At 50.3% G+C, this 13,198-nt stretch overlaps 1 protein-coding gene across 1 annotated transcript; it reads right to left on the bottom strand.

Moving 5' to 3' along the window:
* Positions 1-7,807: 7,807 nt before the first annotated feature.
* Positions 7,808-9,645, bottom strand: MRGPRD (MAS related GPR family member D). The gene has a single exon (XM_047693620.1). The coding sequence runs from the start codon at positions 9,643-9,645 to the stop codon at positions 8,701-8,703; it is 945 nt and encodes a 314-aa protein (XP_047549576.1). The 3' UTR covers positions 7,808-8,700.
* Between the last annotated feature and the right edge of the window lie 3,553 nt (positions 9,646-13,198).

The following is a 13,198-nucleotide window of genomic DNA, read 5'->3' on the forward strand; positions in this document are numbered from 1 at the left end:
CCTGAACCGAAACCAGGAGTTGGATGCTGGACTGATTGTGCCATCCAAGCGCCACCCTCCAACCCCGCTGCCCTCCCCTGACTTCTTGAAAAGCGCACCAGACTTCCAGCCTGCCTTGTCCGCCAGGTTCTTCGTGACGCCCACTCCTTTGGCCCTTACTCTCCTCGGTGAGGGGCGTGTGCTCGCTAGCTCCATATTTCAGGTGGGGAAACTGAGGCACAGGGTGACGAGAAGACTTGCTGACTCTCCCTGGCCGGTCTGGCCTCCCCGCCTAGGCTCTGTAGCTCTGAGGCCGCCTCGCTCTGAGCGAGGAGAGCGTGACTAGTGCCTGTGTGGGCTGGGCCAGGCTTGCTGGCAGGCCAGGGGACACGTGCGGGGCACTTGCTGACCACCAAGACACGGGAGACCGTTGTCCATGAGGGACCGTGACTGAGGAGGACACCATGCGCTGCAGTTAAGGCTCAGAGGAAGGTGCCCATGGGAGAGGCGTCTCCACACCTGCAGTCCCAGTCGTGCCCACGCGTAGGGAGTCTGCCGGACGCTGGTGCACACTTCCTGCTCACAGCAGCCCTGGAGAGGAAGCGGGGACATAGCCACGGCAAGGTCCTAGGAGGCTTAAGGACCAGAGCTGGGTTCAAATCCGTTCCCAGCCAAAAGTTAGGATTTTGATGACCGGCTACACCACTTCCCCCAGCCTCCGAAATCTCATTTTGCAACCGGAGCCGTGCCTTGTTATATTGGTTCTCCTTGGGGGGGAAAAAAAAAGTGAAGAAATCGTGATAAAAACTGCTCAGGATATGCTAACTGAGCACAGCTATTTTAATATTTTGCAGATTACCCTCTGTACGCTTCCCATGTTTGCACAGTTGCCATCAAACTGTCCAGACCCGTGTGAGCTCCGCTATTTCTCACCAAATGAGACACAAACATTTCCTATATTGTTTGTATTGGTCACAACTGTCATTTTAAATAGCCTCTTGGGGTTGCATCGTGGGGTTCCCCATAATTTTGTAAACCACTCCCCCCGGTGTTTCTTACTTAGATGAATCAGCATGTAGAGCCCGCCAGCCAAAATCTGGCCCACCACCACCCTTTTTGTATGGCCCGCAAGCTAAGAATGGGTTTAACTTTTTTAAATGGTTGGGAAAATAAAAATCAAAAGAAGACCTACAGTAATGGTATTAAATGTGAATTTCAGTGTCTGTTGGCCAAGTTTGATTCCAATTTGTTTACCTGTGGCTGCTTTTGACTGAAATGGTAGTGCCAGGTAGCTGTGTGGGGACCACGTTGTCCCCAAAGACTGCAGTGTTTCCTATCCTGGACTCAGGACGGAAAAAAGTTTGCTCACTCCTGAGTAAGATCATTTATGAATTTTTTTTGATTCTTTATTTCTTCAAAATATATTGTGAAGTGGCAGGTGCTGTCCAATCCTGGGGTACAGTGGGGCGTGGAGTGAACAAAGCATCAGGGTTCCTGATGCCCTTGGGACTGGCATGTTCTGGAAGTGATACTGGATGGGGTGGGGAGAGGGACAGTGAAGTTAGAGTATCTCAGAGAGTGGCCAGGGGAAAGTCATGAGATCCAGGAAGACCTCTCCAAAGAGGTGACACCCGCGGAGGTGATGTTGGAACTGAGATCTAACGTTGAGAAGGGGAAGCCATGCAAAGAGCATGGAGAGGGGGCGCCTGGGTGGCTCAGGTCATGATCCCAGGGTCCTGGGACCGAGCTCTGCATCAGGCTCTCTGCTCAGCGGGGAGCCTGCTTCCCCCCCTCTCTGTGCCTGACTCTCTGCCTGACTCTCTGCCTACTTGTGATCTGTGTCTGTCAAATAAATGAATAAAATCTTAAAAAAAAAAAAAAAAAAGAGCATGGAGAGGAGTAACTGCGATGTTAGCCGAATCATCATCGGGGGTAGTCATTTCAGCATGTGTGTAAGTCAAACCATAATGCTGTACACCTTAAACTTGTATAGAGATGCATGTCAACTAGTTCTCAGTCCAACTGGTGGAAGAAAAGTAAGTGCAAATGCTTGGAGACAGGAACACGATGGGCACTGTTGAGGAGTTAGTAGGAGGGAAGTGTGAGTGGGACAGAGTGATTGGAGGGTCCAAGTGGGTGGGACCTCAGAGGCCATGGAAGGGAGCTTGGATTTTGCTTGGAGCCACCCTATATGAGGTCCTTGGCAGATCCCCAGGATTGTAGAAAACAGCCTGCAGGGACAGAGAGAGTGCAGGTTTGATGGAGAGAATTGGGCGGATGCAGGATATTTTGGGGGTTGGAACCTACAGGGTTGCTGAGAGAGTGTGAGAGATGAGGGGTTGAAGAAAGGGGTTAAGACACCTCCTCAGTTTTTGGCTTAGGCGGCTGGGTGGATGGGGTTATAATTCCTGAGATAGAGCAGACTGGGAGGCGAACGGAGTTTTGGAGCTGGGATTTACACAGGACTGCAAGGACTCTTCTGGTGATGTGTGAAGTTTGTGGAGTCTATTAGACACCCAAGGAGGGATTTTTAAGAAGCCAGGTTGATACGAAAGTTGGAAGCTCAATAGGCAGGTGGGTGATGGGGTACCATAGGGGACACAGGTATCACTGACTCTATAATGCTAATAGGCCATGGGACTAGATGGGTTCATGTGGGAGGACAAATCAGGTTAGAGGAAATAAATATGGTAAATGCTGATTATATTTCCTTTCTTGGACAACTCCTTGTTTTTACTAGTTATTGATTGCCTTGTTTTTCTCATTTGCTTAAATTTTATGCTCTTTTAAAAAAGATTTTTTTTTTTTTAGATTTTATTTATTTATTTGACAGAGAGATCACAAGCAGGCAGAGAGGCAGGCAGAGAGAGAGGAGGAAGCAGGCTCCCCGCCGAGCAGAGAGCCAGATGCGGGGCTCGATCCCAGGACTCTGAGACCATGACCCGAGCCGAAGGCAGCGGCTTAACCCACTGAGCCACCCAGGCACCCCAAGATTTTATTTTATTTATTTGACAGACAGAGATCACAAGTAGGCAGAGAGGCAGGCAGAGAGAGAGGAGGAAGCAGGCTCCCTGCCGAGCAGAGAGCCTGATGTGGGACTCGATCCCGGGACCCTGGGATCACGACCCGAGCCGAAGGCAGAGGCTTAACCCACTGAGCCACCCAGGCGCTCTTTTGTGCACTTTCTATGCACAGCCTCAAACACTCTCCTAAAACTAAAAACCCCTCTTTCTTGCTTTTTGCTATTAGTGGCTTTCAGAGAGTGAAGGTACGGTAGAGTTGTTGTTGTTGTTGTTGTTGTTTTTTGGAAGACTTTTCTGTATCTAGTCTCAGACGCGGGTTGATGGTTGGATCGTAGGCTGAGGATCGTTCTCAGCTCGACGCTGGAAGGCAATATTTTCTGCTGTTTCCTTCAGCACCCTGCGCGGTCTGTTTCCTCAGAGTTTCTTTCTCCGTTTTGTTTTCGCATCTTGTCTTTCATGTTTGAACTTTCCCTGGAGATCTTCGACTCTGTTTTTATTTAAGAGTATGGTACTAAGAGCTGATGGATAATTCTGTGGATGGGGGGCCGGGTGAGTTGATTACTGGCTTCACTATCAGTTTATAGAGAAGGGACCACTGGTTTTTGTAAGAAAGCACTACACACACTCTGTAGGTCTCATCTCTTGGCTAGGCCATTTTGCAGGATGGTAGACAGAATAATGGTCCCCCAAGGATGTTTGTGTCCTCATCTCAGAGGCCTGTGTATATGTGAGTGACCTTAATGGTGAAGGGACTTTGCAGATATAATTGAGCATCTTGAGATGGGGAGGTGATTCTGGATTGTCTGGGCGGACTTAATAAATCCTTAAAAGAGGGAGGCAGGCCTGTGAGAGGAAGGTGATGGGGTGTAGCAGAGAGAGTGATGTGAAGGTGGTGGCTGACTGGCTTTGATGATGGAGGAGGGTGATGGCCTCCAGAACCTGGGAAAGACAAGGAAACAGATTCCCTTCTACGGCGCCCAGGAGGAACTCAGCCCTGCTGATCCATTTTAGATTTCAGACCTCCTAAACCGTAAGATTATAAATTTGTGTTGTTTGAACCCACTCAGCTTGTGGTCCTTTGTCGCATCAGCCATAGGAATCCTAACACACCCGGTGAGGACCCTCCCACCTTCTGCCCAGGGAGCTGGGGGGGTCTCTGCTCTGACCAGGGTGTGCTTTCACTTTTGTCTCCTTTTAAGAACGGCACCATATTCCTGTTCTTGGTCTTGTCGCCGGATACAAACCTGAGGTTGGTGTGTTTTACTTTGGAGAATACTAAGCATTTGTCATTTGCTTGGTTTTTACGAATGTGAATTCAGGCTGGGCTCTGAGTTTGCTGTAGAGTGTGAAATGCGGCGATGCACTCTCCCGCGCTGGTGCGCACCCGCCAGAGGCAGGATAGCACGTGCGCTGAGCTCAGGGACTCTAGAGCTGAATACCTGGCCTCAGAGCCTCCTTCTGCTGCCCCCTGGTTCTCCGACAAGCCACTCAGCCCTTTCCCACCTAAGCTGCCTCAGCTGTAAGAGGAGGTGCTGGTAGACGCACCTCCCAGTGCTGCAGGGACTGTACAGCTCATGGCTGTATAGTGTCAAGAACGATGCCTGGCCCATCGTGCGGGCTGCCCGCCGGCAAGTCATGGCTGGTTCATAATCATATGTTGAGTCCGTATTATGTGCCTGGCCTTACGTGGACCTTCCCCTGCTTTATCTCATTTCATCTTCACTGTAAACCTGTAGGGTTGATTCAGTGAATTCTTTCCCTGCGAGAAATCCCCTGGAATGGGAAGTCCTGGGTCAGTGTCGCAGCTGGGGACGGAGAAGGGGGTGGCTGTGGTCGTCATGCAGGGGGGCCTTTACTTAGCACATGGCCTCCCCTGACCAGGCTGGGTAAGGGGAGGCTGTCTCAGGCACCCCTGGGATCCAAGCTCAGGGGGCAGGGACTCCAGGGTGGGGATGCGGCTGCTGGAGGCCGTGTGCACGAGAGGGGCTCTCGCAGGGGGTTCTACAGCTTCCAGGGCTCCCTGGTGCTTGCCCCTTCTCCAGGCAGGCCTGCTCCTCTTCAGCCAGGCAAGACACTCCAGCCCTTGCTGGGGGAATCCTTTTCAGGTGGGGGGCGGGGCCCAGCGGGAGCTTGGGGGGTGTTCTTCTGGCGCTTGCTAGGCCAAGCGGGACTGGGGGTGGGGCTGGGGCGCGGCCTGGGAGGGCCCTGCAGTGGACAGAGCAGGAGTGTGTGGGGGTGTGTGGAGCCTGGGGCGTAGCTTAAATGGAGGGGCCTGCTGGAGCGGGTGCTGGGCTTGGGATGGGGCTTGTCTGGGTGGGGCCAGGCCTGTGCCCTATGGCAGGGGCGGGCATGCCCAGGGTCCTGATTCACATCCCTGTCCTGGTGATCAGGTTCTGTTTGTGCAGGATGAACAGCCTGGCCAGAGGACAGGCAGCTTCAGGTCACTCTCGGAGGGCTGAGCACTCTGTCACTGTGCCACGGCGCCCTGTGTGCCTCTCTCGCGGGGCCGGAGATGCTTCTGTACATCTACTGCAGGGTCTCGGGGCTCTTAAGTGACCCTTTCTCCCCTCCTCCCCACTCCCTCATTGGTGCTTGAGAAGGGAGAGGAGTCTGGGGAAGGAGGAAGGCTTAGGGAGGAGACAGCCCATTTCTCTTTTTTCTCTCTGCATTTCCCTCTTCTGCATGCTCCTGGCTCTGCCCCAGACAGACCGTAGGGAGCCAGGTCTGGAAAGGCAAATGTTCCCTTTGACAAAAGGGAGGTGAGAGGAACCTCTGGGGGGAGGGGACCTTGGCAGCAGAGTGGACTGGAAGGGAGGTTGTGTACTGTCGACCCGGCTGTCCCTGTCATCTTGACTTCTCTTGTCATCCTAGTGCCCCTGGCCAGCCTGACTGCCCTCTGTTTACTCTCCCTGAGTAGGTCCTGGGCTTTCCAAGTTTGAAGCGGAATGCCCCAGTGCAGGACGGAGCACAGCCCAGCCACAGAAAATGCAACATAGGAGAGCCAAATAAATCACGGCCTTATTGGAAAGGAGAGTTCATCCTTTGGGAGCCTGCAAGTCCCCTTGCGCTGACATCTTTTAATGGACCCTGGTGGCCCTGGGACGGGATAGAGTGGCCTGGGATAGCTCAGACAGGGCTGGGCTGTGCCCATATATCTCTAACCCACCACAGGCCCCTGGCTGGAAAGTCCCAGGGTTCCACCTTTGGGATAGTGCTTCTCAGTGCCCAGTGATGGATGGATGCGGGACCTGTGTGTCCTTTCCATATAGGAGATTGGTAGAGGAGGGAGGTGATTGTCCCTACATGCAGATGAGAAGACAGCTCAGAGAGGGTGCAAGGTGGGCCCAAGGGCACCCAGGACAGTGGTGACGGAGTCGGGATTTAAGCCAGAGCCCATCCTTTTCCTCAGTCACTAAAGCAGCTTAGTGAGGAGTGAGCTTTTCTACCTGCTCACCTGTACAGCTCTTCAGGACTGACAGCTGGGAGGGATGGAGGACCATAGGCCTGCTCACTGTAGTGTTGGGTTTAATGTCCAAAGGTGCAGCTCAACCCAATTCTCAACTGTTTAAAAGTGATAGATCTAACAGTTAAGAATACCAAAAGGTTAAAAGTCAAAGAAGGCAAGGAGACGCAAGTGCCATCCAGAAGAAAGCTGGTGCAGCCAAGTTAGTATCAGACAAGATAGATCGTAAGGCGTATCATGACTAGGATCAATGAAGTAACTTCATAATTTGTCACCAAAGCTCCAAATCCCCAGGATGATATAACATTCCTAAATTTGTTTGCTCCTAATAACATAGTCTCAAAATAGATAAAGCAAAGTGGCAGCTCATGCACGGACTTGTTTTTTCATTCTGAAAGTCAAGTTCTTTTTTGACGGATGTCAGTCTTTGCCATTAGCTTTGGATGAGGCTGAAAATAGCCAGGCCCTCCTCACAGGGAGTTTGCCCTATAGAAGGGAGAGAAAAAAATATCACAGATTCATGAACAAGCTGGAGACTAGTGGCTGGCCCGAGCTGTGGAGGGTGTGGGTTGTGTACTGAAGACACACTCAGTACTCACAGATTTCTTTCCACAGTGTCACAGAGAGTCCCTGATTTCAGTCCTAACCACAAAACAAGACATTAGAGTTTTGACTTGTCATTCTGTTCACATGAGTGGGGCCATTGGAAGCAGCCCCCTGCCCTGTGGTCCTGGAGATCCTCCTACTCATGGATGTCTATGACAGTAGCTCAGTGGTCACCCCTTTGAGTCCTGCTGACCATCCTGGAGTTTGGTAATTCCTCTGTCCTCCATCCAAGTACAGATTCTGTGGGGACCAAAGCTTATCAACAAGAGGGGGATGCTCCTTAAGAAAAAGAAAACAAAATCATAAATACAAAGTTAGATGCAACAATGACCATTTATTTAGAACAGGACAAGAAATCATAGCAAACTGTAGATTTTTAGAAGTGACAAATACCACAAATAATGCAAAATACAGGAAAACATCTGCAATATTTTTTCTACCATTCTTGCTGCGCACTCTGACATTTTTTTCATATGTAACAGTTTTGAATACCTTCCATAAAGGGAACTGAGGATTAATACAATCTTTTTTTTTAGCATGGTTGATCAAAAATTGTGTTGTATTGTAAATAGTTTAAAGATACTACTTAGCTTTACAACCCATTCTATTTTTCAAAAGATTTTATTTATTTAATTGAGAGAGAGCAAGAAAGAGAGCATGAGCAATGGACAGGGAGGAAGGGCCGAGGCAGAGGGAGGAGGAGACTCCCCGCTGAGCAGGGAGCCTGACATGGGGCTCGATCCCAGGACCCTGGGATCATGACCGGAGCTGAAAGCAGACGCTTAGCTGACTGAGCCACCCAGCACCCGTCACAACCCATTCTTGTAATGTCACTAACATCCTACACATTTTTAGGACCAGTAGCAACTCTGGGAAGACCCCTATCCAGTTTTTTTGCCCCTGCCTCCCGGGCACAGTCCCATCAAGATCCGTTGTGCATCTCCAGGGGGTCAGCAGGGGCTCTCCTGGTTCCAGGGCAGCCTCCCGGAGCAAAGCAAACAGACCTGCCGTGGTTGCCAGGTGTGGTGCTGCACAGTGACCTGAAGGCAAAGGCCAAGGGTCAAGCGCTGTCCTGGGCCAGGTGGAGGACAAGGCTGTCTCCTGGCTTACGGCCAGTGAGTTTGGTCAGTGGTGGACATGGCTGGCCAAGGACTGCAGTCATGGAAGGGGTCCGCAGGACACCTGGTGGAAGGCAGACCACGGGCATCCCCCTGGTGGTCAGCTGATGCCACCAGCACGTGCCCAAGGACCAACATCAGGCCACAAAGTCACAGGAACCACACCCTGCCTCCTGCACAAAGATGTCCTTGGAGGGGAGCAGGAGGCTGGGAGAATGTGCTTCTCCATTCAAATGGAAGCAGGCTACCCACCCACAGAGCCTGGGAGGACAATCAGGTTCCACAGGCCAGGCCTCAGCGAAGGAGAGCCCTGTGACACCCAGGAAAAATTGCATTTTGTCTTCCCAGCTGAGTCCCATTGTGAGAGCCAGACCACATCAAGGCATGGGGGGCTTTGGCCTAGAAGAAAGAGACTCCAACAGGGCGAGGGGCAAGGCTTTGGGGCTGTTAACAGCAGGCCAGACAGACACTGGGCAGGGAAAGCATGCAGATCCCTGGGGCGCCCAGGCTCTCAGGCCCCCAGCTCGTTGGTGCTGGTGGGGGGTGTCTCCCTCCCCTCCCCCTCAGACTCCTCCCTCAGCACCCTGCGGAGTATGGCCCCCGGGGGCTCCCACAAGCACCAGCGTCCCTGGCTGCCCACCACGAAGTAGATGACAGGATTGGCACTACTGCTCAGGGCCGAGGAGAGGCATGCCATGTGGTGGAAAAGAATCTTCCAGTTCTGGGGCAGGTCCAGCCAATAGAGGAAGTACCAGCTGATGCCCAGAGGCAGGGCGCAGAGGAGGAACATCGTGACAGAGGCCAGGATGGCCATGTACAGCCGCGTGGGCCGCGGCCGCCCCCACTGCTGTGAGCTCCTCCGCACCCGCACGAAGAGGGTCACGCTGGACAGGGTCATCACTGGGGTGAAGATCCCCATGATGAGGAAACTGAAGATGGAGTCCACCGTGTAACACTGCCTTGGGCTGAACCAGAACTTCCTGCAGAAGAGTGAGACCAGCATGTTCATCAGGAGGGACAGCACCCAGAGCAGGGCACACACCACGGCTGACAGGTGCTGGGGCCGGTGACACTTGTACCAGATGGGGAAGAGGACAGACAGGCAGCGCTGCATGCTGATGGCCGTCAGGAGGGTCAGGCTGGTGGTGTAGGTGAAGGACCTTGCTCTCTCCATCACCTCATAGGCCAGCAGGGTGGGGTCGAGATAGAGGGTGACGGCTGTGCAGAGGAGGAAGAGGAAGTCAGCCACGGCCAGGTGGAGGATGTACGTGCAGAACTGGGTCCTCTGCCCTGGGCAGCTCAGCAGCCAGACCACCAGGCCATTGCCCATCATGCCGCACACGCAGACGAACGTGGCCAGGATGCTCAGCACCTTGAGAGCCGTGTCTGGTGTGTTTATCAGGGAGACGTTTTGGGTGAGCATCTGGACATAGGAATTCAGGAAAGTCTCATTCATCCTGTGGAAAGAATATGGACCGACTTGAGGTTCTGTGTTGCTGGAGCCCCAAGGGACTTCTTGGGGCCCCACACCCCGACTGTCCAGCTTCAGGACTTTCCCCTGGGTTCTGTTTATAAGAAACGTAACCAGGAGGCTTGGCCCGTCCCCCGCTTTCCTGGCTCCCATCCCACCAACTCTGCCAGCCCCGCTGTGACATACCCCAAGTTGTTCTAAACACCCTTTGTCAAGTGAAGAGGTTCTCTTGCGTTTTGAGTTTATTATTATTATTTTTTAATCATGAAGAAGTATTGACTTTTATCAAAGGCTTTCTTTTCCCTGTTGACTTACCAAGTTCCCTTTACACATGGGACCCTTAAAACTCTGTTCTGGCTTCTCTGTCCTACACACTGCTTTTATGCGCATGTGTGTTTAAAATACGTAAATGGTTTGGTGTGAGCTCTGGTGTTGTGTGCTGACAGCCACTAAGTACTTGTTCTGTGCCCTTTTCATGATGTTTCATCCTTCAGGGAGACCACTGAGCTCTGGCTGGTTTCCCCCACTTTCCTGCCACTATCCAGAGAGCATCTTCAGGCGTAAAGCTGGGGTGATCACAGGGCTCACCTCTTCTATTTCCCTTTTCTTGGAGTTCACACTCCGGGGATGCCTCTTGTCCAGTATCTGAACACAGTTGAGTCTTCTGTTTTCTCCAGTTTTCTGGTTGTTGACGGTGGGAGGGCTGGTCCAGTACCAGTTCCTCCCTGTGGCTAGACACAGAAATGCCTCTGTTGTATTTTCCTCTTGATCATTGCCGGTGTGGAGGAACCCTGTTGATTCTTGTAGTTTTTATTAATCAGGCAAATGTCCCAATATAGCGGACCATACCTATCCATTTTTCTGTTGACAAGTTTGATTTTCTTTGCTGTTATCCTTATCCCTCTAATTTCTTTTTCATGTCTTATAGCATAGCCCAGAACATCTAGTAGTCTGCTGAGCACTGGTTGCAGTCAGGTGTGCTTATCTTCTCCCTAAACTTAAAGTTTCTCTATCAGATGCGATGGTTACTCTGAGTTTGTGGTATTATCTTTTATCAGGGTGAGAAAATTCCCTTCCTGGTTGTCTGAGAGTTTTTATCATAAATGATGGAATTTATCACAATTGTTTTTCTGCATCTACTTAATCACTTTCTTTTTTTCCTCCCTTTGTCTCTTTATGTGGTGGATCTATAGTGGTAAGTTTTCTGGTATTTACTCATTGTTACATTTTTAGGATAGACCATTTCTATTTGCTCTGGTCACTCCCCTCTCCCCTCAGGTATCCTGATTTTATTTAGAAAATGTCCCCCCATGTTCATAAGTGAAATTAGCCTATAATTTCCCCCTCTTGTACTATCCTTGTCTGTTTTTAATTTCAAAGATGTAAGATTATACTGTTTGCATAAAATGACTTAGAGAGATTGCCTTTTTTCTCTACCTTCTGGAACAATTTGTAGCATGTAAGGATTATCTTTCTTTGAAGATTTGGCAGAAGGTAAAACCATCTGGTCAGGTTATTTTTATGTGATTGTTAGGAGACAGGCATGGATTTGTAAAAAGAAAATTACAAGTGCAACTATATAATAGGTTTAATCAGATTTTGAATCTCTTCTTGAGTTAGAGTAGGCAATGTTATTTTTCTGGGTAATTCTTCATGCTTATGGTTTCACATTTATTGGTAGATACTGTAAATAATCTACACAATATTCCCTTATAATTTTTAAAGCCCTAATTCAATCTTCCATTTTAAATTTGTGTGCTCACTTCTTTTTTAAAACACCAGTTTGCTAGAGGCTCAGTTTTACGAGCACTTTTTCTTAAACGTCTCTATTGTTTCTTTGTTTCCAGTTTTCTGTTTTATTTATTTATTTAAAAGATTTTATTTATTTATTTGACAGAGAGAAATCACAAGTAGGGAGAGAGGCAGGCAGAGAGAGAGGAGGAAGCATGCTCCCCGCAGCACAGAGAGCCCGATGCGGGGCTCGATCCCAGGAGCCTGGGATCATGACATGAGCCGAAGGCAGAGGCTTTAACCCACTGAGCCACCCCACTGAGCCACCCAGGCACCCTCCAGTTTTCTGTTTTAAAAAAAGATTTTATTTATTTATTTGAAAGAAAGCGAGAGAGCATGAACAGGGAGGAGAGGGAGAAGCAGGCTCCCTGCAAACAGGGAGCCCAGTGTGGGACTCGATCCTAGGTCCCTGGGATCATGACCTGAACTGAAGGCAGACGCTTAACTCACTGAGCCACCCAGGCACCCCCGGTTCCAATTTTAATTGATGCTTTTACTTCTTTTACTTTCTTTGGATTTACCTTGTGATTGTTTTTCAGCTTCTTGTGTTGAACTGCTAGGCAACTGTCAAAATTTCTCTTTCTAAAGGGCATTTTGGGCTCTAGATGACTCCTAAGTATTTCTTTAGCTGTTTCATGCATTTTGGTTTGTAGTGTCTTCATTGTTGTTCATGCCTAAATATTTTAACGTTGAAAACCACTGAAAATACGTAAAATTTAAATTTCCATAAATTAGTTAGAGATATATTTCATAGCACTACGAATATTTTTATCTGCCACAAATAAGTTTTGTCATTTTCTCTTCAGCTTTTGGAATCTTTGTCAAGTGCGGACAAATCCAAGATGATCATGCCGTCCCTGTCAAGTATACCTTTTATGTCGTGGCCTTCTTCATCTTATTTTTTATTTTATTTATTTATGAGAGTGAGCGAGAGAGAGAGGGAAAGAACGCACAAGCCAGGCAGAGAGGCAGTGGGAAAGGGAGAGCCAGACTCCCCGCTGAGCAGGGATCCTGATGGGGGCTCAGTCTCCGGACCCTGGGATCATGACCTGAAACTAAAGCAGACACTTAACCGACTGAGCCACCCAGGCGCCCCAGTCCTCTTCACTTTCAATGCTGAGATCTGCTACCAGGATTTGGCCCTGGCTTCTCTTGTTATCCACAGGGTGTCACTGGTCCAGGAGCAGGTCTGTGGTCCAGGAGCAGGTCTGTGGTGGGGCTCATGGGTCGGAGATGTGGCATCGTGCAGACGTTTGTAAATTCAGACTCTGTAACTGTGAATGCTGCAAATCTGGGGCTTTAGTTCCTGAAATTGGTGCCTGACTCTGCTCACGCACCCCTCTCCCACAGTCTCAGGCAGGGGGAGGCTCCTGAGGGCATTCTGTGCAGAAAGCTGCTTGTCTAAGCAGCAGGGGGCTCCTGGGCTCCGGCCTTGTGGAGCCCCCTCTGCTCCAGCTCCAAGGGACTTCCCAGCCCCTCAGCCCTTCCTCATCCCCACCCCACCTGAGCCCCGGCTCCTGGAGCCTATACCCCATCTGATGTTCTCTGGGTCATTGGCATCGCTCTAGGACCCAGAATTTCCCTCTCTACCTCTCCAGAGCTGGGTAGGAGGGGGATTATGTTTTCTCTGCATCCACAGTGGGAGGGTGGGACCATGACCCACACAGCCTCCATAGGTGCCCTGTTGTCAGTCAGGCGTCCCTCCCGCAGGATCCACAGATAAACATTGGTTACAGATATTTAAGTA

Source organism: Lutra lutra, chromosome 10 (assembly GCF_902655055.1).
Source record: "Lutra lutra chromosome 10, mLutLut1.2, whole genome shotgun sequence".
Classification (NCBI taxonomy): Eukaryota; Metazoa; Chordata; class Mammalia; order Carnivora; family Mustelidae; genus Lutra; species Lutra lutra.